Raw genomic sequence first — 24,267 nt, forward strand, 5'->3', positions numbered from 1 at the left:
TCATTTTTACTTACTTGTCTACAGTAGCCTATATGTTTGATATGTTTCTGTTGGTTATTACTTTTTTTTTGTATGAATCTTTTTATTGGAGGATCAAGGATGTTACATTTTACAGGAAGTGAAACAGTTCTCCAGTTTCATTTTATCTTAAACAAATAAAACCTTATACAACCCCCCCCCAAAAAAGGAAAGAAAACATTGCTTAGTAGAGAAAAAGAAGTAGAATATAAAATAAAACGGTGTCTCATACTTCAGGCAATACTTCTCAAAATATGTCACAAAGGGATGCTATTTTAAGTAAAATTTCTGGACTGACCCTTTCAACGTGAATTTAACTTTTTCTAGTTTAAGAAAAAATAAAACATCCCTTAACCATGCGGCCACCGCTGGTGGATTAGCAGCTGACCAAACCAGTAAGATTCTACGACGGGCAAGAAGTGATGTAAAAGCAATAATGTCCGATTGGTTTCGGGTTAAAGTTAAACTCTCCTTTGAAATACCAAATATTGCAATCAACGGACAGGGCTTAATTTGAATTTTTATGACTTCGGATAAAGTTTGAAAGACAGATGACCAATATTGATTTAGACGGGGACACAACCAAAACGTGTGTGTTAAATCAGCTGGAGAGAGGGAGCATCTATTACAACTCCCGTCCGTTCCTGGATATATATCTGCTAACCTAGCCCTACTGAAATGAGCCCTATGCACTACTTTAAACTGAATGAGCCCCAAGCGTGCACAGGATGAGGATGAGTTAATCCTCTGTAGTGCATCCTCCCAGTGTCTGTCCGACAACTCAACCATCAACTCGCCTTCCCACCCGTTCTTAATTTTTGAAAGGTCATGGTTTTCCAGAGACATTAGTTGAGAATATAACCGTGATATCAGTCCCTTTTTAGGACAGAGGAGGGTCATTTCTTCCCATGCTGCCTCAGTAGGGAGGACCGGGAAAGAAGGGAACAGTGCTTTGATGCAGTGAAAGATCATATTTCTGGCTTATATTATCAAAACTATCGAACCCTTCTTTACAGTACAAGCTTTTAAAACAGGAAAGCTGCTTCTTGCCCCACTGAGTAAATGTTAAGTCGAGAGAGGAGGCTGGAAATAAATTATTCTTACAAATAGGGCTTAGGGGGGAGGGAGAGGTGAATTTGTAATGATTTTGGAACTGGGCCCAGATTCTAAGGGTGGACAGTACTATGGTATTGGAGGTAAACCTGGACCACTTTGTGGGCAGGGAGGAGTACACCAAAGCATGTTCGCTATACAAAACATTACCAGTGCCATCTCCAGGGTTTGATGTTGGACTAGGGGGTCACAGGAGCATTGTCAAAAAATGTTTTGGCTTTGGGGATATAACTGCTCACACTTAAGCCTATATGTCCTCTGGATTTTTGGATTGGATACCTGCCATACTTCTTCAACACAATACAAATAAAAACATAAAAAATCATTTATATTTAATTATACTAGTCATAGCAGTCGCTTTATTGTGAAAAAGTTTAAGTAAGTTTAATTCTTTGGCAGACAAACACGTTCAGAACTTCACTGAGAAGTCATGCATTTACCGCTTTCGTGCGTATAAGCTGATATTCAATTTCAATTTATTTGTATAACGCCAACTCATAACAGAAGTTATCTCAGGACACTTATCTAATAGAGCAGGTCTAGACCAAACTCCTTATAACATTTACAGAGACCCAACAGTACCACCATGACCTTTTAAGAGGCAGAAACCTAGGACAGACCCTTCAGCTCTAGGTGGGTGGTTGTCTGCCTCGACCAGTTGGGGTGAGAGAGAGAGAGAGAGAGGGGGGGTAAAGACAGAAAGACAGAGACAAAGGTGCACAGCAACAACAGTAGCAACAACTACACTAATAGTAGTGACTGATGGTGGTGATGATGATGATGATGATGATGATGAACATGAAGAAGATTCGATTCAATTCAATTCAGTTTTATTTGTATAGCGGCAATTCATAACAGAAGTTATCTCAGGACACTTTTGATGATGACGAAATATAACTGACACTTTAGTCAACGAATAAAAGTGAGACGAAAATGTTAGGGAGGGACGAATGGAGAAGAGATCCAATCAGAACTACTCTTCTTGTGGGACAAGTTGGGAAGAAATCCAATCAGAGCGAGTCTTTGAGGGTAGGTCGATCTATACAGAAGCAGCATGCTTTGCCTGCGGCAAATGCAGGCGCAACAGCTAAACAAACGCAGCAGCAGTTACACAGGAGGAGAACAAAGACGAGTTTGCAGAACTTCGCACAGTTTCAAGGACGTTTTCACAACAGTTCAGTTGTTTACATTATATTTAGTTGTGTTTAGTTGCACAGTCTTAGTTACACAGCTTTGGCTGATTTCAGTTGACTTCGCTTGTTAGCAACACGCTAACGTTTTGCAGTGCACCCGGTCCGACGGCAATGGCATGTCTCATGAACAACAGAAATGTCAGAGCTGGGTCTAGGACGAAAACGAAGAATTGACATCTGGTCACACTTCACATTAGGGGTGGGCGGTATGGGCGAAAAATAATATCTCGTTATTTTTGGGGATTTTGGCGATAACGATAATCAGTCGATATCCTTTAAAATGTGATTGGAATTGTCTGAGTTAGGGCTTGTGTCCAGCAAACGCGTTTTTAGCGCTAAGAGCTCAAAAACTCATTTTCTGAGCGCCCAGCGGTGTTAGAAGTTGAACAGATTTCAACTTGAAGTGCTCTGAGCGCTGCGCTAAAAATGTCTTTACGAAACTAAACCATTTCCATGCCAGAGAGGTAGACCCACGCCTCGGTACTAAATCATCTGAAGTACCGGTAGCTTCAGGGACTGCAGGTGCTTGTATTTTCTCTCTAACATCACAATGCGCTGCTAAACTGTTGCAAGGAGGATGCTAGCGAGAGGTCACGTGATCACGTTATGTGATCACGTAGGCCCACTAGTTGTGTGACTGAATCCTGCCATGCTGTAGAGAGCGTTGCTGCACCATGTATTAATGGATGTGAGGAGTTTCTGCGTGTGTTTCAATATTTTTGGCGAAGTAATTTAAATACTCGATAATGGAAATTTGCACATCGTCAAAACAACAATGACGATATTATCGCAAACGATATATATCGCCCACCTCTACTTCTCAAATGACAACAAGGACAACAAGACCGTCCGTAAACCGTGTGTAAAAACACCACCAACTTGAAGTAACATTTACAGACGATTCATCCAGAAATACATGTGAAGGTTAGCATACATATACATTTATTTTATCAGATAAACCACCGTGATTTAGTCGACTAAAATCTGCTAATATTTGGTCTACTAAAACTAGACTAAGACTAAAAGACTTAAGACTAGACTAAGACTAAAACTCTTATGATATTTAGTCGACTAAAACTAATACTAATACTAAAAGATTTCAGATGACTAAAATATGACTAAAACTAAATGGTGTGTTATTCAAAAGACTAAGACTGAGACTAAATCAGAATTTGCTGTCAGAATTAACACTGGACCATGGCAGGAGGCTCCACCAGGATCCATGAGAACCTGCGAGACGAGAAAGCACAAGAACTCCGGGGAAGAAGTGAAGTTAGTAACATGCATTAATGGGACATGAATGAGTGCAGAAAGAGAGAGGAAGAGAGGAGCTCAGTGCACCATGGGAAATCCCCCGATAGTCTAGGCCTATAGCAGCATAACTAAGGGATGGTTCAGGACTCACCTGATCCAGCTCTAACTAATATGCGCACACGATTCACATAAAGAAGACATTTTGTGGGATAAATAGGATCTTCTGATGAATTTGGCATGTACAGTTAGCCACCACTCATACAGCTTCCTTCACGGTTCATTTAGTTCAGAATGTCTAACAACCACCAGTTCAACTCTGGAAGCTCACATTATTCAAACAAAAGGCTACGTGTACGAATTTTAAAAACTGCTAAATACAATCACGTCTTACCAGAAACTTGCTGTATTTTGAAAACAAATAGGCCTACGAAAACATTAAATTGTATTTTTTTAACGGAATTTAACCGTATTTTGTTCTCCGTGGTCATCGCATGAAAGGACGGACACAAACAAAGCCCACTCCGCCCCGCCAGCCAATAAAAACACACTATTGCACGCCTGACCAATCAAAATAGAAAGCAGCGACAGCATGGTTTCACTACCAGCCAATCGTAAGAGGGGGAAATGTGACGTAGCGCGGTCAGCTGTTCTTGTTTTGCTTCTGTTTCCCCTTTCTTTTCCTCCAGGGTCTGGGTAACCGACCTCTGCAACAACCCGACTCAGACACAGTTTGAGTCCACCTCCAGCAGAGAAACCCGCCGGCTCTGCCTCGCGCGCTCACCGACGCACCCGCCGGTCCACATTTCTCCCAAATTGGAGCCGTCTTCCGCCGACATCGAGCGAAGAGGTGCAGCCGATCCCAGGCCTCCAATCCAGGGCGGAGGGAGGGAAGGAGGTCGCTGGGAATCGGGATGGAGAGCGGAGAAGCTGCTGGCGGGCCTGGCGGACCGGACGGACCCGGACTCCGGTTTGGCTGCGCCTCTTTCAACCAAGACTCCACGTAAGCAAGCGGGCAGATAACGAGCGGGATGAGAGAAAACACTCATCCTGCTCGACTTCTCCCTGAAATTGGACAAATGCATACCTCAAAAGATGCGTTTATTCAGCTCCACCAGTCAACATGTCAGAATCAGTGTGTGTGTGTGTGGGGGGGGGGTACATGTACATGTTTTTTTTTAGACCTTATATTTTCTGTCTCTCTGGAGAAGCTTAAATAATGATAATAATAGTAATGATGATGTCATAGTGATGTCACCAGGGTTATCTTGGCTTAGGCTCGGAGGCTACAAACTCACTGCACTGCTGCTATGTATGTTTTGGACATAAATGATAAATAAAGCTGAAGAAAAAAATCGGAGGCTACAAACTTTTAAAGCTGCAGTAGGTAATTTTTTTATAATATTACTATTTGCTGAAACTTCACTATATCCTGACAGTAGTACATGAGACAGATAATCTGTGCTCATGGTGGTACTGTTGGGTCTCTGTAAATGATGTTATAAGGAGTTCGGTCTAGACCTGCTCTATTTGAAAGGTGTCCTGAGATAACTTCTGTTATGAATTGGTGCTATGCAAATAAAATTGAATTGAAAAAATCTGGTTCCTCTGGATCCTCCAAGTGCTCCTAACGGCATCTGCGAGAATCCACCGGGCCTCAATAAAAAAAAAAACAGTCAGAGCCAAGAAAGATAAAGTTGATTGGTGAGTCTCATTCCTAGCATCAGTATATGACGACCTGCGAATGAGACTCTACCATCCTAACAAAAGAAGCTGTGGAAGTTGCATTATGGGAAATTAAAAAACCTAGCATTTGTGGAGCTTGACCACAGATATATAACCAGATAGGGCGGCACCACTCAAGCTTTTTGCCAGTTGTGCCCACCTATGGTATTGCAGTGAAACATTCTCGCTAGTTTTGAGCAGAACCATTTTATCAACATATGCACAGCCACCTGCAGAATATGACACGCCCACTTCAGTTTGCAATTCAGGTCAAGGAAAACCTGCTATTTTTTTGGTTCCAGCTGGTCAAGTTCCTAATCAGTTTATTTTTGGTCAAAATTCTATGAATGATTCAAAACTAGGTCCACAAACTGGAATGGAACTGGTTCCTGGTTGGTGGAAAAGGCCCGCCAGCGTATTATATATTATATAGTTATGATCCATGGAGATTTTATATTTGTAAAACACCTCTCTAGCAGAAAAAAGCACTTTAAAAATCTGTGAAGTCATCACAATTTATAGTCTATGGGCTAAATACCCCAAACTTTTTTACTCCAACTAGGGCCTCTCCCAAGTCCCCTACTTTTATGGAATTTATATGGAAAGGGTTACTGGAGTAGCAGTTAAATTAATTAATTAATTGATTGATTTGGATCTCTTTTAGCTCATTGGCTAATCCTCCAAGAGTCCACAAGAACGGAATAGGCCTTTAAATCACAGCCAATCTGGGAGCTGGCCAGTGTAACCACAGTATCCTTTGTTGATGGCCTGTAACAGCAGCTTCACTGGATCAGTATGGTGATGCCTTGCTCAAGCGCGGTGTCCACCAGTTTCTCTAATTCTAGGGTGTAACTCATATTGCCTAGAATATTACACTGTCTGGCCTTTTTCACCAAAAAGAAACCACCCCTGATCTGGTTTGCAAACCTAGTTTTGAACCCTTTATAACATTTTGACATAGCATATTTTTCTTATCTAACCTTGACCTATAATGCAAACTGAAGTGGGCGTGTCATATTCTACAGGTACTGTAAAACTGGTGGGACCGACCATTAAATAGATTATGATACACAATGGTCCTTTAAGCAATAGTAAAAACATAAGTAAAGAAAGTAGCTTTATGTTTACTAAGCTCCACTCTTTGCACAATAAGCAGTATGTCACACACAGACCTGCCTGTGAGTGCTGAGTAATCCCAGATAAGAGCGGTATATTGTGTAACAAACAGCTGTGAGTATTCAGATAATTACTCCTTCTCTCTGAATGATTTTATAATTTCCTCTTTGCAATCAACTCTTAATTCAACAATTGGGAGAAGATGGGAGAAGAAAGCTGCATTGTGTCACACAGTCAGTTTGTTCTGAGTGAAAATCTGCTGTTTCACTGGCAGGGTCTTCCTCCTGCTCATAAACAGGATGAGACAGGACAGGAATGTACAGAAGTCCCAGTGGGGAATGAAGACACAGGTGGAACATAAAAAAAATAACTGATCTCTCAAACTAAAACCGTTAAACCGTCTGCTTTAAACTGACTACAGTGTTAGTAGAGTGGGCACATACGGGTTGAATATGAACAGGTGAGAGGCAGGAAGTTGATTAACTTGTTTGACAAGAGATCGAATGAACATTTAATGAGTGGTCCTGAGGGCTGTGACAACAGGGAAGTAATGTCTCATCTTGAGCATATGTTATTCTGTCCTTTCTCACGTGTTAACCACCAAGGTCCTTTTCTTAATGAACAGTTTAATGTGTCCCAAGTTTTTAAATTAGAAATGATAGAGGAGTCATCCACTGCATTTCAGTTTTCTTACATTTCCAGCTCAGTTTTGTTGTACTGATGTGTTTTCCTTGTTCTACTTTCACAGCAAACACATAGTAGAAGACTATATATTTGAAGTTATGTCATGTCATGTCATGTTACTACATGTTTTGTAAAACCATGTCACCCATGTCACTTAATGCCACATTGCATGGAACCGGCTTTGTTACGGTTTGCAGATCCAATTTTGAACTGTTCAACCACCAACAGTTTCCACCAGTTTTTAGTGCAACCATTGTGTAAGATGCATCATCAATAGCGGGTGTTGCCCAGTGCACTATGACCTGTTGAATGTGACATGCCCACTTTGGTTCCCAAGGAAAACCTGCTATTTTTTGGGTTCCAGCTGGGAAGCATTTTGCAGGTTCCGAATCAATTTATTTTTGGTCAAAATGCTACGAACGGTTCAGAACTAGGTACATGAACCAGAACGGAGCCGGTTCCCTGCTGGTGGAAAAGGCCTATTCATGTCCCTCCTATCACATCATGCCTCCCTCAGATTGTTTCCCCTTGTGATCCCTTCACACCACGCCAACCCAGATGTCGCCCAGTCACACCATATCCTGCCTCCTCTTTTTTTCCTGCTTTCAAGAAAGAGTGTAGAATGCTTGCTTCCAGCAACTTGTTTGAGGCCTCCAGGCAGAAATGTCCTTCTGGGCCCCTATTTAATCCCCACTCCTCATAATTTTTTATGACATTAAACAGTAACAGTGTTACCTTAAAGGTCAGGTATGTTACATTTAGGAGGATCTATTGTCAGAAATGGAATATAATATTCATAAGTGTGTTTTCATTAGTGTACAATCACCTAAAATATGAACTGTGTTACCTTAGAATGAGCCATTTTTATCTACTCTTCCGCCATGTTGAATCGCCATGTTTCTACAGTAGCCCAAAACGGACAAACCAAACACTGACTCCAGATACGGTGTTGTGTATTTATTATTCAAATTAGGGAAAATAATGACAATGTAGAATGGCTTTTTTCAGGGTTTCATGTGCTCTTCTGCTCAAAAACACTTTTAGTTGAATTTGAAAGTCCGTTTTTGGCCTCAAACTGTAGCTTCAGTAAAAACTCTCAAAGGTGTACTGAATGGTCAAAATCTGTGCAGCAGTGGATTAGATATCCTGTATCCTCTTGTATGGATCAAGGTCCAAAGACACAGGATTGTTCCCAGAATGCAACTCTATAGTGTGTTTCATTAAACTCTCCCCTCAAGATGTGCCCTCCTTCACTGTAAAGTCCATTCTCAGTGGATGTGCACTGGTGGCTTCAAGGTTTCTACATCACACTGTACAAGTTCCATACTGGACCAGGACTGACTTCCAAACTATTTGTGATGTCATACATCCTGCTGGTAGGCCCCGCCCCTTAAAATCAGTTTTTCAATGAGCACAGAGAAACTTTCCACTTTCAGCAGATGAATGTGAAAACATCCTTCTAGAGTCAAACCCTGCACAGACAGCATTCACACAGCACACTGTAGGGACAAGAAGAGAAACACTGATTTCTGACTGGAGGGGGGGCTGTAAAGTCTGTCTGCTAACTGTACTTGTAGCTTTCAACTACGTACCATGGTTTTCCTCAGCATATAGAGTTGTGTTACCTCTGATCCCCTTGTTCCCACAAGAACACATCTATACATGACACATTACACCCCTAGGGCGTTTGCTATAGGAAGGCCAGGGAGGACAGTGTGATGATGGTGTGGAAGTGAACACGCCTACAGATGCTTTCTAGTTGTACTGATGGTGTGTGTGTGTGTGTGTGTGTGTGTGTGTGTGTGTGTATATGTGTGTGTGCGCGCGTGCGTGCGTGTGTTGCAGGTCCCTGGCTTTGGGAACAAAGACTGGCTACAAGCTGTTCTCTTTGACCATGGTGGAAAAACTGGACTGTATCCATGAGAGTGGTCAGTATGGAGCAACCACATTTCAGTGTAAAAGGTTTTGTTTGTTTTTTTGTGCAAAAACAAATGTTAAACAATAGTGACTGTACAGATACAATGCTAAACAGGAATAAAATACACAAAAACAAGAAAACAAATAAAAAGTAAAAAAATTGAACATAACGCGGTACATACACTACCAGTCAAAAGTTTGGACACACCTTCTCATTTAATGGTTTTTCTTTATTTTCATGACTACATTGTAGATTCTCACTGAAGGCATCAAAACTATGAATGAACACATATGGAATTATGTAGTAAATAGAAAAGTGTGAAATAACTCTAAATATTTCATATTTTAGATTCCTCAAAGTAGCCACCCTTTGCTTTGTTGACAGCGATGCAAACCCGTGGCCTTCTCTCAATAGCTTCATGATGTAGTCACCAAATGGTTTCACTTCACAGGTTGCCTTTCAGGGTTCATTTGTGGAATTTCTGCCTTCTAATGGGGTTGGGACCACAGTTGGTTGTGCAGAAGTCAGGTTGGTACACAGCTGACAGCCCTATTTGACAACTGTTAGAATTCATATTATGGCAAGAACCAATCAGCTAAGTAAAGAGAAACGACAGTCCATCAATACTTTAAGAACTGAAGGTCAGTCAGTCCAGAAAATTGCAAAAACTTTGAATGTGTCCCCAAGTGCAGTCGCAAAAACCATCAAGCCTACAACGAAACTGGCCACATGAGGATCACCCCAGGAAAGGAAACCAAGAGTCACCTCTGCTCGAGGATAAGTTCATCCGAGTCACCAGCCTCAGAAATCAAGTTAACAGCACCTCAGATTAGAGCCCAGAATAATGCCACACAGAGTTCTAGTAGCAGACACATCTCTACATCAACTGTTCAGAGGACTGTGAATCAGGCCTTATGGTCAAATAGCTGAAAAAACCACTACTAAGGAAAAGCAACAAGCAGAAGAGATTTGTTTGGGCCAAGAAACACAAGAGATACATTAGGACATTAGACCAGTGGAAATCTGTGCTTTGGTCTGATGAGTCCAAATTTGAGATCTTTGGTTCCCCCGCCATGTCTTTGTGCGACGTAGAAAGGGTGAACGGATGGTCTCTACATGCATGGTTCCCACCTTGAAGCATGGAGGAGGAGGTGTGATGGTGTGGGGATGCTTTGCTGGTAACACACTGTTGGGGATTTATTCAAAATTGAGGGCACACTGAACCAGCATGGCTACCACAGCATCCTGCAGCATCATGCCATCCCATCCGGTTTGCATTTAGTTGGACCATCATTTATTTTTCAACAGGACAATGACCCCAAACACCTCCAAGCGTGTAAGGGCTCACCAGTGCGCCAGAATCTGGCCTCCACAGTCACCTGACCTAAACCCAATCGAGATGATTTGGGATGAGATGGACCGCAGAGTGAAGGCAAAAGGGCCAACAAGTTCTCAGCATCTCTGGGAACTCTTTCATGACTGTTGGAAAACCATTTCAGGTGACTACCCCATGAAGCTCATCGACAGAATGCCAAGAGTGTGCAAAGCAGTAATCAAAGCAAAGGGTGGCTACTTTGAAGAATCTAAAATATAAAACATGTTTTAAAATAGTTACTTCACACTTTTTTGTTTACTACATAATTCCATATGTGTTCATTCATAGTTTTGATGCCTTCAGTGAGAATCTACAATGTAAATAGTCATGGAAATAAAGAAAAACCATTAAATGAGAAGGTGTGTCCAAACCTTTGACTGGTATTATGAAACACAAAAAGAAGAGGAAATTCATATATAACAGTGACGTAATGCAGTTACTGCAGTTAGAACGGGTACATATTTGTTTTGTATTGTAAGTGTGGGATAATAGTAATATGTTTTATATAGGGATATCGGCCCTCCGATATTATCGGCCGATATTCACAAAAAAATTTAATATCGGGAATTATCGGTATCAGGTTTTTATAACCGATGTTTGTTCTGTAGGCTTCAGCATTTCCGAGCCTGCATGAACGCAGCATGGGATGTTTACCGGCGCACGCTAGATGACGTATAACAACAACAACTACACGCTAGACTGGTTGGTTGCTAACCGTGGCTAACAAGCAAACAATTTAAAGCTGAATGATTTTAATATTAACACAAACACATTAACCAAAGCTAGCGCTTAGCTGGCGATTAGCGTTAGCGCTCTTTTCAGTATTAATACAATGGAAGTTGAAGTTCTCTTATTTTGCACAGACAGTGTTTACATTTGGAAAGCCATGTTGCATTTATGAATGCATCCATCGGCTGATATCGGTATCGCAAATTGAGAGTTGGACAATATCGGAATATCGGATATCGGCAGAAAAGCCAATATCGAGCATCCCTAGTTTTATATAATAATAATAACCATGTAATATAGCAACAATAATACTAATAATAACAATAATTTGATTATCACCATCAGCAATAAGTAGAACAATGATAATGAACAAAATGGAAATGTTTATATTGCGCACACATATGATGTGTTATATGATTATATTTGACCGACAATTTACTGAGCTTATCTCGTAATCTGTCCCACTTTATGATGCAGCATGAACTCCAGCATCCATGTGTCCCTGGTGGAGTTTCATTCATTACGGGACAAACAGGATGAAAGCATCCGTGTAAACTGAGCTGTTTTGTTAGTCAGTCTGTTCCAGACTGAGCCGTCTGCTGCTGATGAGCTCACATGTTTGGCCATGTCGCGTCTCCTCAGGTTTCCCTAAAAGAAACACTGAGTTACATTTATCCACAGTGTGCAATCTGTCTGTTCTTCATTCTTTTATTGGCTGTTTCTGCTTAGGTCTGTCTCCTGCTACGAGTTTCAACTGTTCATTCCCCCTCAGTCTTGTACTGCACAACAGTAGCTAACTGCTGACACAAAGGAAATAAATTATCTCTATACTTATACTAGATAACAGTTTTTCTTGACATCAAAAATACCCATAGTGTTGTGAGGAAAAAGAAAACTAAAAAGTAGTGAATTTGGTATCAAATATTCAATGTAATCTTTGCAGGCAATAGACCTTTTTCACAGCAGCCATTTTGACCTGAAATAGTAGGATAAACACAGGTTCTGTTCCATTCAGGTCAAACAGAATCAGGGTGTTGCTATTGTGCATGTTGGCTCATGCTAAATAGCAACCTGACTTTGTTAGGTGGGAACAGGGTTCCCACATGTCCTGGAAAACCTGGAAATTTAGAGCCTAGTTTTCCAGTCATGGAAACACCTGGAAATTGATTAAAATGACCAAATGTCCTGGTAGCTGCATCATAAAACAAGGAGGAATAAAACTCGGTTTAAATTCAATTCAAATCAGTTTTATTTGTATAGCGCCAATTCATAACAGAAGTTATGAACATAACTTTTCAAATAGAGCAGGTCTAGAACGAACTCCTTATAACATTTACAGACACCCAACAGTACTACTATGAGCAAGACCTTGGCGACGGGGGCAAGGAAAAACTGCCTTTTAAGAGGCAGAAAAATGTGATAATGGTGTCAATATTAGACCTAACTGGTATATTATATGAGTGTTTGTCAGCAAGGGCTGTCAAGAAAAACTTTTTTTTTAGAATATATTCTTACCTCCAGTGAGCTGAAATACTTATCTGCATTTTCTTGCCAACTTTTGCACATGTGCGTAACATTCCCACAACATGATGGAAACACAACCTTAGCCTCCAGTTAAATGTGGGCGGAAGCAAGACATTTGAACCAGGTTCCTGCTAAATATACAACCTCATCACAATATGAGCTCAACATAATTATGATGTATGTGTGTTGGCCCACAGTGAATAACGGAGGGAAGAGAATTCTCTGTGCCTGTAAACAGAGGCGGTGATTATCTCTGCAAGGCGACCTCAGGGAAGCTTGCCTGTCTCCACATCACAGTACTCACTGGGTCAATTTAGGGTTTCCGTGACTGGAAGACAAGGCCCAACTTACTGTAATTACACAGTGCTCGTGGCTTTTGGCAGGAGCTTCCCACGGCAGCGAAGAAGAAGAGAGATTTCCCAGAACAGCTGTGTTTTGGTCTATAGTCTGCAGTGTCAGGTCCAGTCTGGTGTGCTGTCTGACGTGGTCTGGTTAAGTCAACCTGACATGTGGAGATTAGCTGGGAGAGTTTCACGTTGTGGAGCATATATATCATGGCATTGTTCCTTATTAACCCTAATTCTTTTTCATTTTCAGTGCTGTTTTCTTAGCATTAAGCTAGCTGTATTTACATGGAGACACAGTTACTCGCCTGCATTGTTGTACGCAGGGTTTTAGAAGTACAGCGGCCATGCAGAAGCTGAACTTGCTGAGTGGCGAGGGGGCTTGCATCAAAGTATCAAAGTAGTTATTTTTGGCAATTATTTCACAACTTTTATTGTTTACCACTCGGACAAATACTGAGGTCCAGACCTTGGTGACACCAGTAGTGGTTATGGCCACGCTCACTAGAGATAGCGCTCAGTAAGAAGTGCCGGTACTCAGTACAGGTGAGTGTTTGCCCATTTCAGGCACTGCTCTTTGGTAAGCTTAAAACAGTTGATAACATTAGCCTGCTGATAGGGATGGAATGATATCGCAATAAAAAACATTACCATTATTATGGTGAATTTCCATTATTGTGATCATCGTGGATATCCTCACGAGTGACTTAAAGAAGCTGTCTGACTTGAGTGCCATTTTATGAGTTTTAAGTATATCTTGATGAGTATCATGGTAATATCAATAATCAGGTTAATTTAGCCAGGATAACTGTGACTTAAAATCGTCCCATGCCTGTGTGCTGATATTGGTCAGGCTCTACATACAACGCAGTTTATTTGATTTAGTATACTGTAAAACTTGAATTAATTTTGTAAGTTGTAAGTTAAAGTTGTATTTGCTTCAATCACTGAACCCAACAAGCCTTTATCTGGAACAGGCCTTTAATTCCTTTTGCACAAAACTCTTGTTCAGCAAAGATGGGAATTACTATCAGCAGTATGAATATTACTTCAATTGAATAACAAAAGAATAAGGTATCACTCATTTGATCATTTAACACTTTGGTGCTCATGGTTTCTGTAAAATGAGCTGGAGGATTGAGCTGTGGAGAATCTTACTGACCAATGTGTAGCATGGCCATATTGACAAATGTTTTAACATTTATATTTGTGTAGGTTATCTAAGCAGCGTAGAACTCACTCAAGTGGGCAACCCGGTGGGTTTTAAGAGGTTTTATCTATCCAAAGAACTTTTACAAATCCAGACCAGGCCTCTAATTGAGACCTGCCTTTATTTGTCAAAATGTGTAGCCACAGATGGTGATTTATGTTAAAGAATATAGTGTGAAATTAAAGCGGTTACAGTGTCTGTATCTCTTTCAAGGGAAGGTTTTGGTATTTTAATGTCTGTATCTGGGTGTCCTAAAGTGGTGTCCTCACCACTGCCCGTCTGTCTGCTTCCTGTTTTCCCCCAGCAGAGACTCCAGATGTCTACATCGTGGAGCGTCTCTTCTCTAGCAGTCTGGTAGTCGTGGTCAGCACCGCCATGCCACAGCGCATGAACATCTACCACTTCAAGAAGGGGACGGAGATCTGCAACTACAGCTATCCCAACAACATCCTGGCTGTCAAGCTCAACAGACAGGTGAGCTATACTATTTTCACACCCACAACCTTTGAATATTACGGTCTAACCATATGATTCATCACACCTCTGAGTCATAGCATCCCATATTGCTGAATCATCTTATTTACCCATCTCTCTTCTAAACCTTCTTGCCACCATTTGCACTCTGGATTTGATTTGAGCTACAGTAAAAGTGTTAGCAGCAGACACCTACCTCATCTCCATTCAACATGTCTGCGTATGTTTAAGGTGCTGTAACTACATAAATTGCAGTTAGTAAGCTTGGGTTGAGCGATTACTCGGCTGAAACGAGTATCTGGTACAGATAATAATAATAATGTTTTAGTATTATCAGAGTAAGATGTGTCAATATCCGTTTTATAATTAACACAAAACTGCTGTAGATAGTTGCTCTGAAGCTCAATTCTGAGGTCCTTCTGTGGATAGTTTTTTAATAAATATAGCAACTTCTGATCAACCTGCAGCAATTTTAGGCTAAAATGAACAACTTCAGGGAAGTCCCACCCATGTCCGTTTTTAAGCAACGCCCAGTATGGATGCAGATACAGATAACGGTGTACTTCATCTCTATAGTTACTAGGGATGGGATGACATACGATATTATGGTGTATCACAATAAAAGCACAGAATTTCCATTATCAGGATGACTGTGAATATCCTTACATGTATAGCTTGCTCAAGGACACTTACACGTGCAGCGAGAGGAGCCGAATCGAACCGTCAACCTTCCGATTAGTGGACTACCCACTCTATCTCTGAGCCACAGCCGCAAAGCTGTTTTTCTCTCCAGCATACAGTCCTAGATTGATTTCCTGATTATTTTTTTAAACAAAGGGACAAGCGGGAGCCAGCATCTTTCTAGTCATTCCAAAATCCTAATCCTGTCACCATGACTGAAGGCTCGGCTCACCCGTTGTATCCCCCACAAAAAACATTAAACTGGATGTGTGGAAACAGTATAGATTCCAAAATAAGATGAGATTCTGTCTGTGATGCAATAAATATGTTTCTTAAAATGTAAGGTTAAGTGAGTTTTAGTGCCATTTTAAAAGTATTACGTATATTTTCATGATTATCGCGATAATATCATGTATCAAAATTTTTTGGGCCAAGATAGTTGATTGTTGAGTCTCATCTCAGTGTCTGTATTTGATGACCTGGGAAAGTTATTTTACTTACTATACTTAAAGTTACTTACTACGCTGTTATAGTGTATACTGTGATTGCATCTGGCCTGACATTAGTATTTAGTTCAACGTACCGCTGTGCCCTCACAGAGTTAGTGCACACTGTAGACTTGTGTAGGCAAGTTATCAGCAGTTACAGTTATGTAACACTCTGAAGCCCTTTGGTCCATCTTTCTTTTTTCTTTTTTTTGAACTTCTTTTTATTTCCCTTTATCAGGTGCAGTCATATACATTCACACGTTCAAGGATACAACACAGGTGTAAAAATGGGGTAGAGGTAGTCCATGGATTTTGACATCCTAACAATGTCCAGATAGAGTCCATATTTGAAAGTGGGCAGTGATGTTCATTCACTGAGTGAGAGGATGAACATACAGTATACAAACATTATTCATAATTGAATGGCAGGGAGAAGACAAACCCACATCAGTCAAATCAAAAATCATATCAATCAATAAAATATTAATTGGGGACCATTTATTCAGGAATACATCTGTTTTCAAGTGTAACCTTGCGGTTATATTTTCCATGTAGTAAACATCCTTAGCCTTCTCTCTCCATTGTGCTACTGTGGGGGGCTGCGGCCTCAGCCAGGAGATTGTAATCATTTTCTTAGCAATTAGAAGAAGGACTCTCAGCAATACTTTCTGATTGTTTTCTAGATCTTCTGGCAATATTCCTAACACAAAACAAGATGGTTCTAAGGGAAGATCTACATTTAAACATTTTTTTATTTTATTTTGTATGTTTAGCCAGTATCTTAACAGTTTCGGACAATCCCAGAATATATGTGTGTGGTCTCCCACCAGGCCACAGCCCCTCCAGCACTGATTTGAGTTATCCACAAATCTTAATGTGACGACAGGAGTCCTGAACCTCATCTTAGGTTTCCATTCAAATTCCTTCCAGATAGGGCTATTTGTAATTTTGTGACCCTCTCTGCATGACAATTCCCAGCTGTTATCTTGAATTATGGTGTTCATTTCCAGTTCCCATTTTTCATATCTAAACTGTTATCAGTTCTTCTTGAAGTATCTTATATATGTGTGATATAATCTTCTTTTTATTAGTCCCTTTAATAATTAAATTAAAGAAATATATCTATACCCTCTATATTAGAGGTATTAGGTAAAGTGCATAGTTTGTCCCATTCTTTGTGTTTCTGTAAATAGTGTCTCAGTTGGAGATATTTAAAAAAACCATGGGCTGGAAGGTTGTATTTATGTCTGAGCTGCTCATAGAACATAAGGACTCCTCCGTCAAATAATTGGTCCAACATAACTAAGCCATTCTGCTCCCATTTCTTGAACCCTGTTCCTAATTTAGATGGAAGAAAGTCTGTATTTTGTGCAATTTTCATTGCTCTAGATATTGACACCGGGAGTCTTAATTTCTTCTTCACATTGGACCATATTCTTAAAGTGGTTTTCACCCACTGATTATCAATTTTATTTATTTTCCAAGTGTCTTGACTCATAAATGGAATTGTGTCTAGGGGCAAGTCATTTTGTTCCATCCCAACCCATATAGTATCGTTGTCTTGAGTTATCCATGCAACCAATGATCTAAGCTGAGCAGCCCAATAATATTTTTTCAGGTTAGGTAAATCAAGGCTTCCATTTTCTTTTGTGCATAACAATCTTTTCAATCTGATTCTGGGTCTTCTGTTTTGCCATATACATTTAGATAGCCAATTATTGATTATTTTGAATGTGGAGGTGGGGTCCTCTATGGGTAGAGATTGGAACACAAAGAGCAGCCTTGGTAATATGTTCATTCGTATCATTTCCACTCGTCCTATCAGGGATAAGGGGAGAACTTCCCATCTTGTGAGGTCATTTTTTATTTCGCCCATCAGTTTGCCATAGTTGGCCTTGTACAGCTATGATGTGTTAGGTGTTATGATGATACCCAAGTAGCTAAACCCCTGATTAGAATATTCATATTCTGGAATGGCACCTGTTACAACGGCGGTAAGGGTGGGTAAAAATATCGATTCATCAATGCATTGCAATATATTTTTTCCCAATTCAATATCGATTCATTAAATCCTCTGAATCGATTCAAGCCCCTGGCCAGTGGGGGCATGGTGAGCAACACCTTTGTGTGATTTGCGTTGTACGGAAACAACCAGAAACAACCAGTCACAGTGAGGACAGTGAGGAAATGGTCTCCTGAGGCCATAGAAACACTGCGTGGAGCGCTGGAGGCCACCGACTGGGATGCTCTGTATGAGTTACACGGGGAGGACATTGATGGCTTTACTGACTGTGTCTCTGAGTACATTAGGTTCTGCATTGACAACTCCATCCCCTCCAAGGAGGTCCGATGCTACCCAAACAACAAACCGTGCGTAACCAGCCACCTGAAGGCCCTTCTCAATGAGAAGAAGAGGGTCTTTAGATCAGGGGACGAGCAGAACTCAAGCGTGTACAAAGAGAGCTCAAACACAGCATCAGGGGGAGTAAAAAAACTGGAGTACAACAACACCAGGGATGTATGGAGTGGGATGAGAGAGATCACCGGCTTTCAGGGGAGAGGTGGGGGTGCAGCTGAAGGGAATCAACAACAAGCAAACGAGTTGAACCAGTTCTTCAACAGGTTTAACTTCAGCTCCCCCACCCCTGGCAGCCCCTCTACCCCTCTGAGCAACAACCCCAGGACACTCCCACAGCCCCCGCAGCCCCCTACCACCTCCTGCAGCAGACACCTCTCTGTATCAACCTCGTCATCCCCAACCCCCACTCTACTGCTGACACCCACTACAGACCCTGCCACTTCCCCCACCCCCCAGACTGGACTTCATATCACAGTCAGCCAAGTGAGGAGAGAGCTGGAGAGGCTCAAACAGAGAAAAGCTGCTGGACCAGACCGCATCAGCCCTCGCGTACTAAAGGCATGTTCCAGCCAGCTCTGTGGAGTTTTCCAGCACCTCTTCAACCTAGGTCTACACCTTCAGAGAGTGCCAGTGCTCTGGAAAACATCCTGGCTGGTCCCAGTACCCAAAAAAGGACGTCCTGTGACACTGGAGGACTACAGGCTGGTGGCTCTGACCTCTCACATCATAAAGGTCATGGAGAGACTGGTCTTGGCACACCTCAAACCATTAGTGTGCCCATCGCAAGACCCCCTGCAGTTCGCATATCAGCCTCATGTGGGGGTTGATGATGCAATCATCTACCTGTTGCAGGCCTCTTCCTCCCTGGACAGACCTGACACCTCAGTCCGCATCATGTTCTTCGACTTCTCCAGCATCTTCAACACCATCCAGCCCAGACTGCTGAAGGCCAAACTGGCGAACATGCAGGTGGGTGCTCCCCTCATCACATGGGTCGATGACTATCTGATTGGCAAACCGCAGTTTGTGAGATTAAAGAACTGTGTGTCTGACCGTCTGATTAGTAACATCAGGGCCCCCCAGGGAACTGTACTGTCTCCCTTCCTCTTCACCACAGTCGTGTCTGCAGAAATACTCTGATGACATGGCTATTGTGGGGTGTCTGGAGGGCAGAGGGGAGGCTGAGTACAGGGACCTGGTTGATCGCTTTGTGAAGTGGTGTGGGAAAACCACCTGCAGCTGAATGTGGCAAAGACAAAGGAGATGGTGGTGGACTTCAGGAGGAACAAGCCCCTGCCCTCTCCTGTCAGCATCAGTGGGACAGATGTGGATATGGTGTCGGTGTATAAGTACTTGGGTGTCACACTGGACAACAAACTGGACTGGTCCACAAACTCAGAGGCCATCTACAAGAAGGGCCTGAGCCGGCTTTACTTCCTGAGGAGGCTCAGGTCTTTCAATGTCTGCAACAGGATGTTGCAGATGTTTTATCAGTCTGTTGTGGCGAGCACCATCTTCTTTGCTGCGGTGTCCTGGGGTGCGGGCATCAAGGCAAAGGACGCCAACAGACTGAACAAACTCATTAAGAAGGCAGAGTCTGTTGTTGGCTCTAAGCTTGTCACCCTGGACGAGGTGGTGGAGGAGAGGATGCTGGCAAAACTGCTGGCAATCATGGACAATCCCTCCCACCCCCTCCACACAACACTGGACAAGCTGAAGAGCAGCTTCAGCAACAGACTCATTCATCCCTGCTGCTCTGAGGAACGATATAGAAAATTGTTCCTCCCCACTGCAATAAGACTTTCTAATAATAATTGACTCTTAATCAGCTGCTATAACATTATAATTTCCCTTCGGGGATAAATAAAGTATTTATATCTATATCTATCTATCTATCTATCTATCTATCTATGTATCAAGCCATCTGCCTATCTATCTCTATCTAAATGTGCAGGCCATTGCCTAATGCCTCTGACTTTGATTGATTAATTTTATAGCCTGAGAATTCCTTCAAATTTCTCATTAATGCTGGGACAGAGGTAACTGGATCACTAATATATGTCAGTGTGTCATCTGCATAGAGAGAAATTTTGTGTTGTATTTGACCTTGATCTTTTATGCCTTTAATACTATCATTCTATCTGATTAATGCAGCTAGATGTTCTATATTTATAGCAAAAAGCAAAGGGCTGAGGCAGTCACCCTGTCGAACCCCCCTCTCAAGATAAAACAAAATCTGAACAGCATCCATTCACTCTAACATGTGATTTTGGGTTTGTATATATGACTCTTATCCAGTCTACAAATGTGGGGTGGAACCCCATAACAGCCTGCGTTATGTGTCAAAAGCTTTCTGAGCATCAAAACTAATAAGCATATAGTTTTGCATATTTTTCTTGGCACATGTTATGATGTTTAATGTTCTTCTTATGTTATAAGCTCCTTGTCGGCCAGGGATGAAGCCTGTCTGGTCTGGATTAATACATTTTGCTATAATTTTTTGCATTCTTTTCGCCAGGATATAGGTTAGCAGCTTTTGGTCGTTACATAGCAAACTAATGGGTATGTACCCTTCACAAAATGTCGGGTCCTTACCCCCCTTATGGATCACAGATATAATAGCTTCCGACCATGTATTTGGTGGGTTTCCTCTAGCAAGAACATAATTAAAAACTTTAGTTAGTATAGGTACTAAGTCATCTATGAAGCATTTATAAAACTCCCCAGGGAGTTTGTCTGTCCCTGGAGATTTGTTGTTTTTTAGTTTTTTTATGGCTTCCCGTATTTCAGTTTCTGTAATATCTGATATCATTTGTAATGCTTCATCTTCTGACAGTGAGGGAAGATGCAGACTGGAAAGAAAGGCCTCAGGATTGTCATTTTTAGTTTTTGATCAAGTCTCTTCATATAGCTTTTCATCGATTGTTGCAAAAGCATCTGCTATTTCTTTAGGGTGTGAAACTAGGGTTTACAATCTTAGGAACCACACGACTAGCCTGGGATTTTACGAAGTTGAAAAGCTAGAAAGCGGCTTGCTCTGTTCCCCATCTCATAATATCGTGGTATGGAAAATCTTAAGGCTCCCTCTGCTTTGTATGTGAGGAGCTTGTCCAAAGCCTTCCTGTTTTCTTTTAATTCTAACAAAGTATTATGTGCTCCTGTAGGTTTGTGTTCTGATTCTAACTGCTTTATTTTATTTTCTAAATAGTTTGTTCTTCCAGTTGTATTTTCTTTAATCTAGATGCAATTTGAATCATCTTTCCCCTTATAACTGCTTTAGCTCCCCCCCATAAAATTGATGGGGTCACCTCTCCATTATCATTTGTCTCGAAATATTCTTTTAAATTTGGTTTTAAATCCTGTGTAGCCGCAGTATGGGTCAATAACGAGACATTCAGTCTCCAGTATCTGAAGAAATTTTCTTTGCCTAAATCTGTATTTAAAGTTACAGGAGCATGATCACTCAGAGTTATTGATTCTATATGGCAACTTTATACATGGGCTGTTGAGATAAACAGAAGAAATCAATTCTGGAATAACTGTTATGTACATTAAAGAAAAAACTAAAGTCTTTTCCTGAAGGGTTTCTAGATCTCCAAGGGTCGATAAGTCCTAATTCTGAAATCATACTATTAAGTGTTTTGGTTTTTATAGTTTGGGGTCCTCCCTCCCCTGCTGGCATTCTGTCTAGCCTTCCATCCTGTACAGCATTGAAATCTCCCCTGACTATCATGATGCCCTTAGCATTATCCGCATAACATTTGCAATTTCCTTAAAGAAATCCTGGTCTGGTTCATTTGGGGCATACAGGTTCAAAATATACATCTCCACCTCTCCTATTGCACCTACATCCATAATAAACCTCCCTAGTTTATCCTGAATAACTTTTTCAGAGGTGAAGGCTAATGTCCTGTTAATTAAGATTGCAGCTCCCCTTTTTTTACCAAACAATGAATTGAATACTTGACTCACCCATTCCCTTTTTAATTTTTTATGTTCTCCTTCTGGTAAATGGGTTTCGTGTAATAAGGCAATTGAACAATGCAATTTTTTAAATTCAATTCATTTTCAGTTCAATTTTATTTGTATAGCGCCAATTCATAACAGAAGTTATCTCAGGACACTTTTCAAATAGAGCAGGTCTAGACCGAACTCTTAACATTAATTACAGAGACCCAACAGTACCACCATGAGCAAGCACTTGGCGACAAGGGCAAGGAAAACTGCCTGTTAAAAGGCAGAAACCTAGGACAGATCCTCCGGCTCTTGGTGGGTGGTCGTCTGTCTCGACCAGTTGGGGTGAGAGAGAGCGAGAGAGGCAGAGCGAGAGAGAGAGAGAGCGAGAGACAGACAGACAGACAGGTGCACAGCAACAACAGTATTGGCAATGGCAGTCAAGCAGGACCATGGCAGGAGGCTCCACCAGGATCCATGAGAACCTGCGAGACGAGAGCACAAGAACTCCGGGGAAGAAGTGGAGTTAGTAACATGCATTAATGGAACATGAATGAGTGCAGAAAGAGAGAGAAGGGAGGAGCTCAGTGCACCATGGGAAATCCCCGATAGTCTAGGCCTATAGCAGCATAACTAAGGGATGGTTCAGGACTCACCTGATCCAGCCCTAACTATAAGCTTTATCAAGAGGAATGTCTTAAGCCTACTCTTGAATGTGGTGAGGGTGTCTGCCTCCCGAACCACAACTGGAGCTGGTTCCACAGGAGAGGCTTGGTAACTGAAGGCTCGGCCCTGTTCACTTAAGACTTAGGAACCACAACTGACTATATATTTTTTTCCTTTTAATGGGATGATTCAGTCCATGGACATTATACGTACTTATGGTCAAATTGTTCATGTATGAACAAAAGTGTTCATCCTATCCTCAATTACTGTTTTCCACCCAGACCTCAGTTTCAGCATAATGCACCTGTTAAGTACCTGAGACACAACATATGACTGCACATCTGTTACTGTGATATGAACAAGCTTTGAACATGATGAACAGAAAGAACTTGTATATAAACAAATGAGAACTAACTTCCAAAAACCCAGCTGGTTGCACGAACATCCTGCTAACCAGCTTCTGTAAAGACGGAGAGTTGTGACTAAAATCTCTCCGGGGGAAGACACTTGTGCTACTGCGACTATCTACAGAGTTGCCTGTGAGTGAAATAAAAATAAATAAATAAATACCCTTCATCCTCTGAGGGAGAAACCCTGTTATTTTTCACTTTTTTAAAATTTTTATATAAACCAGCCAAGTTGGACTAAGCACCAAGCAAGGAAACCTGTAAGCCTGGTCTATTGGCAGTGCTATTTAGCAGTTTATTATCAGTCTATTTACCTCTCAAAGTTGTTTGCCTTCAATTTTCACCTCGAACAAAAATCTGCATGTCCGCGTTGGTCATCAGTAAAAGTCCCGCTCTGTTTGATGCCGATGCTGTGACCAGGGGATTGTGCAGCAGCTCCTTCTGGAGATCCTCCCGCTCATCCACCTTGGCATTAATTCCCATCTTCATGAGTGTTGGGGCCGCCTCTGAAAGGGTCGTAAAGGTTCACGCAAGATTCCAGGTGGATTTTCAGCTGGGCAGGGAACGGTGATTGGGCTTTCACTTTCTTTTCTTTAAGCTGTTTTATCACCTCCTGTACCTGTTTGCGTTTCTTCTGTACGTCCGATGTGTAATCCTGGTCGAAGAAGATCTTCTGTCCTTGATGTGTAACCCTCCGTTTTTTCCAGGCTTACTGAAGACTATGATGGATCTCGGTGGGCGGGTTCCTTCGGTTTCATGGTCAGCGAGCGGTGAGCTCTCTCCAGGCACAGGTCCAAATCCTCCGGTAGTTCAAGCAAAGTGCACATCAAGTTGGATATGAACTTTTAATTATATTGTTCGTTTCCTCTCCCTCTTTCACTCCATATATGCGCAAATTATTCCGTCTTGCCCTGGACTTGAGGTCTTCACACTTAGCAGACAGTTTAGCTTCTCTTTGAAGTAAGTAGCAAATGGCTCTCTCATGTTGGAGTGCTTCATCTTCCGTGTCACTCGCTCTCTGTTCCACATTCGTTACTT

The 24,267-nt window shown here is 41.6% G+C and overlaps 1 protein-coding gene and 1 long non-coding RNA gene across 5 annotated transcripts in view; one reads left to right on the forward strand and one right to left on the reverse strand.

Moving 5' to 3' along the window:
• Nucleotides 1-1,944: 1,944 nt before the first annotated feature.
• On the reverse strand, nucleotides 1,945-22,920 carry LOC127355838 (uncharacterized). Its single transcript, XR_007881862.1, has 2 exons — nucleotides 22,813-22,920; nucleotides 1,945-3,729 (listed from the first exon to the last, which is right to left on the reverse strand). It is a non-coding gene; the product is annotated as an uncharacterized LOC127355838 (long non-coding RNA).
• wipi1 (WD repeat domain, phosphoinositide interacting 1) overlaps nucleotides 4,226-24,267 on the forward strand; it is a 33,918-nt gene continuing 13,876 nt past the window's right edge. Inside the window, exons 1-3 of one of the 4 annotated variants that reach the window (XM_051386946.1) lie at nucleotides 4,226-4,578; nucleotides 8,946-9,028; nucleotides 14,505-14,674. In XM_051386946.1, coding sequence (XP_051242906.1) covers nucleotides 4,490-4,578; nucleotides 8,946-9,028; nucleotides 14,505-14,674 — 342 coding nt within the window. In that variant the 5' untranslated portion in view covers nucleotides 4,226-4,489. The remainder of the gene's footprint in view (nucleotides 4,579-8,945; nucleotides 9,029-14,504; nucleotides 14,675-24,267) is intronic. The other 3 variants (XM_051386943.1, XM_051386945.1, XM_051386947.1) reach the window with 3 other exon arrangements.

Source organism: Dicentrarchus labrax, unplaced genomic scaffold (assembly GCF_905237075.1).
Source record: "Dicentrarchus labrax unplaced genomic scaffold, dlabrax2021, whole genome shotgun sequence".
NCBI classification, from domain to species: domain Eukaryota; kingdom Metazoa; phylum Chordata; class Actinopteri; family Moronidae; genus Dicentrarchus; species Dicentrarchus labrax.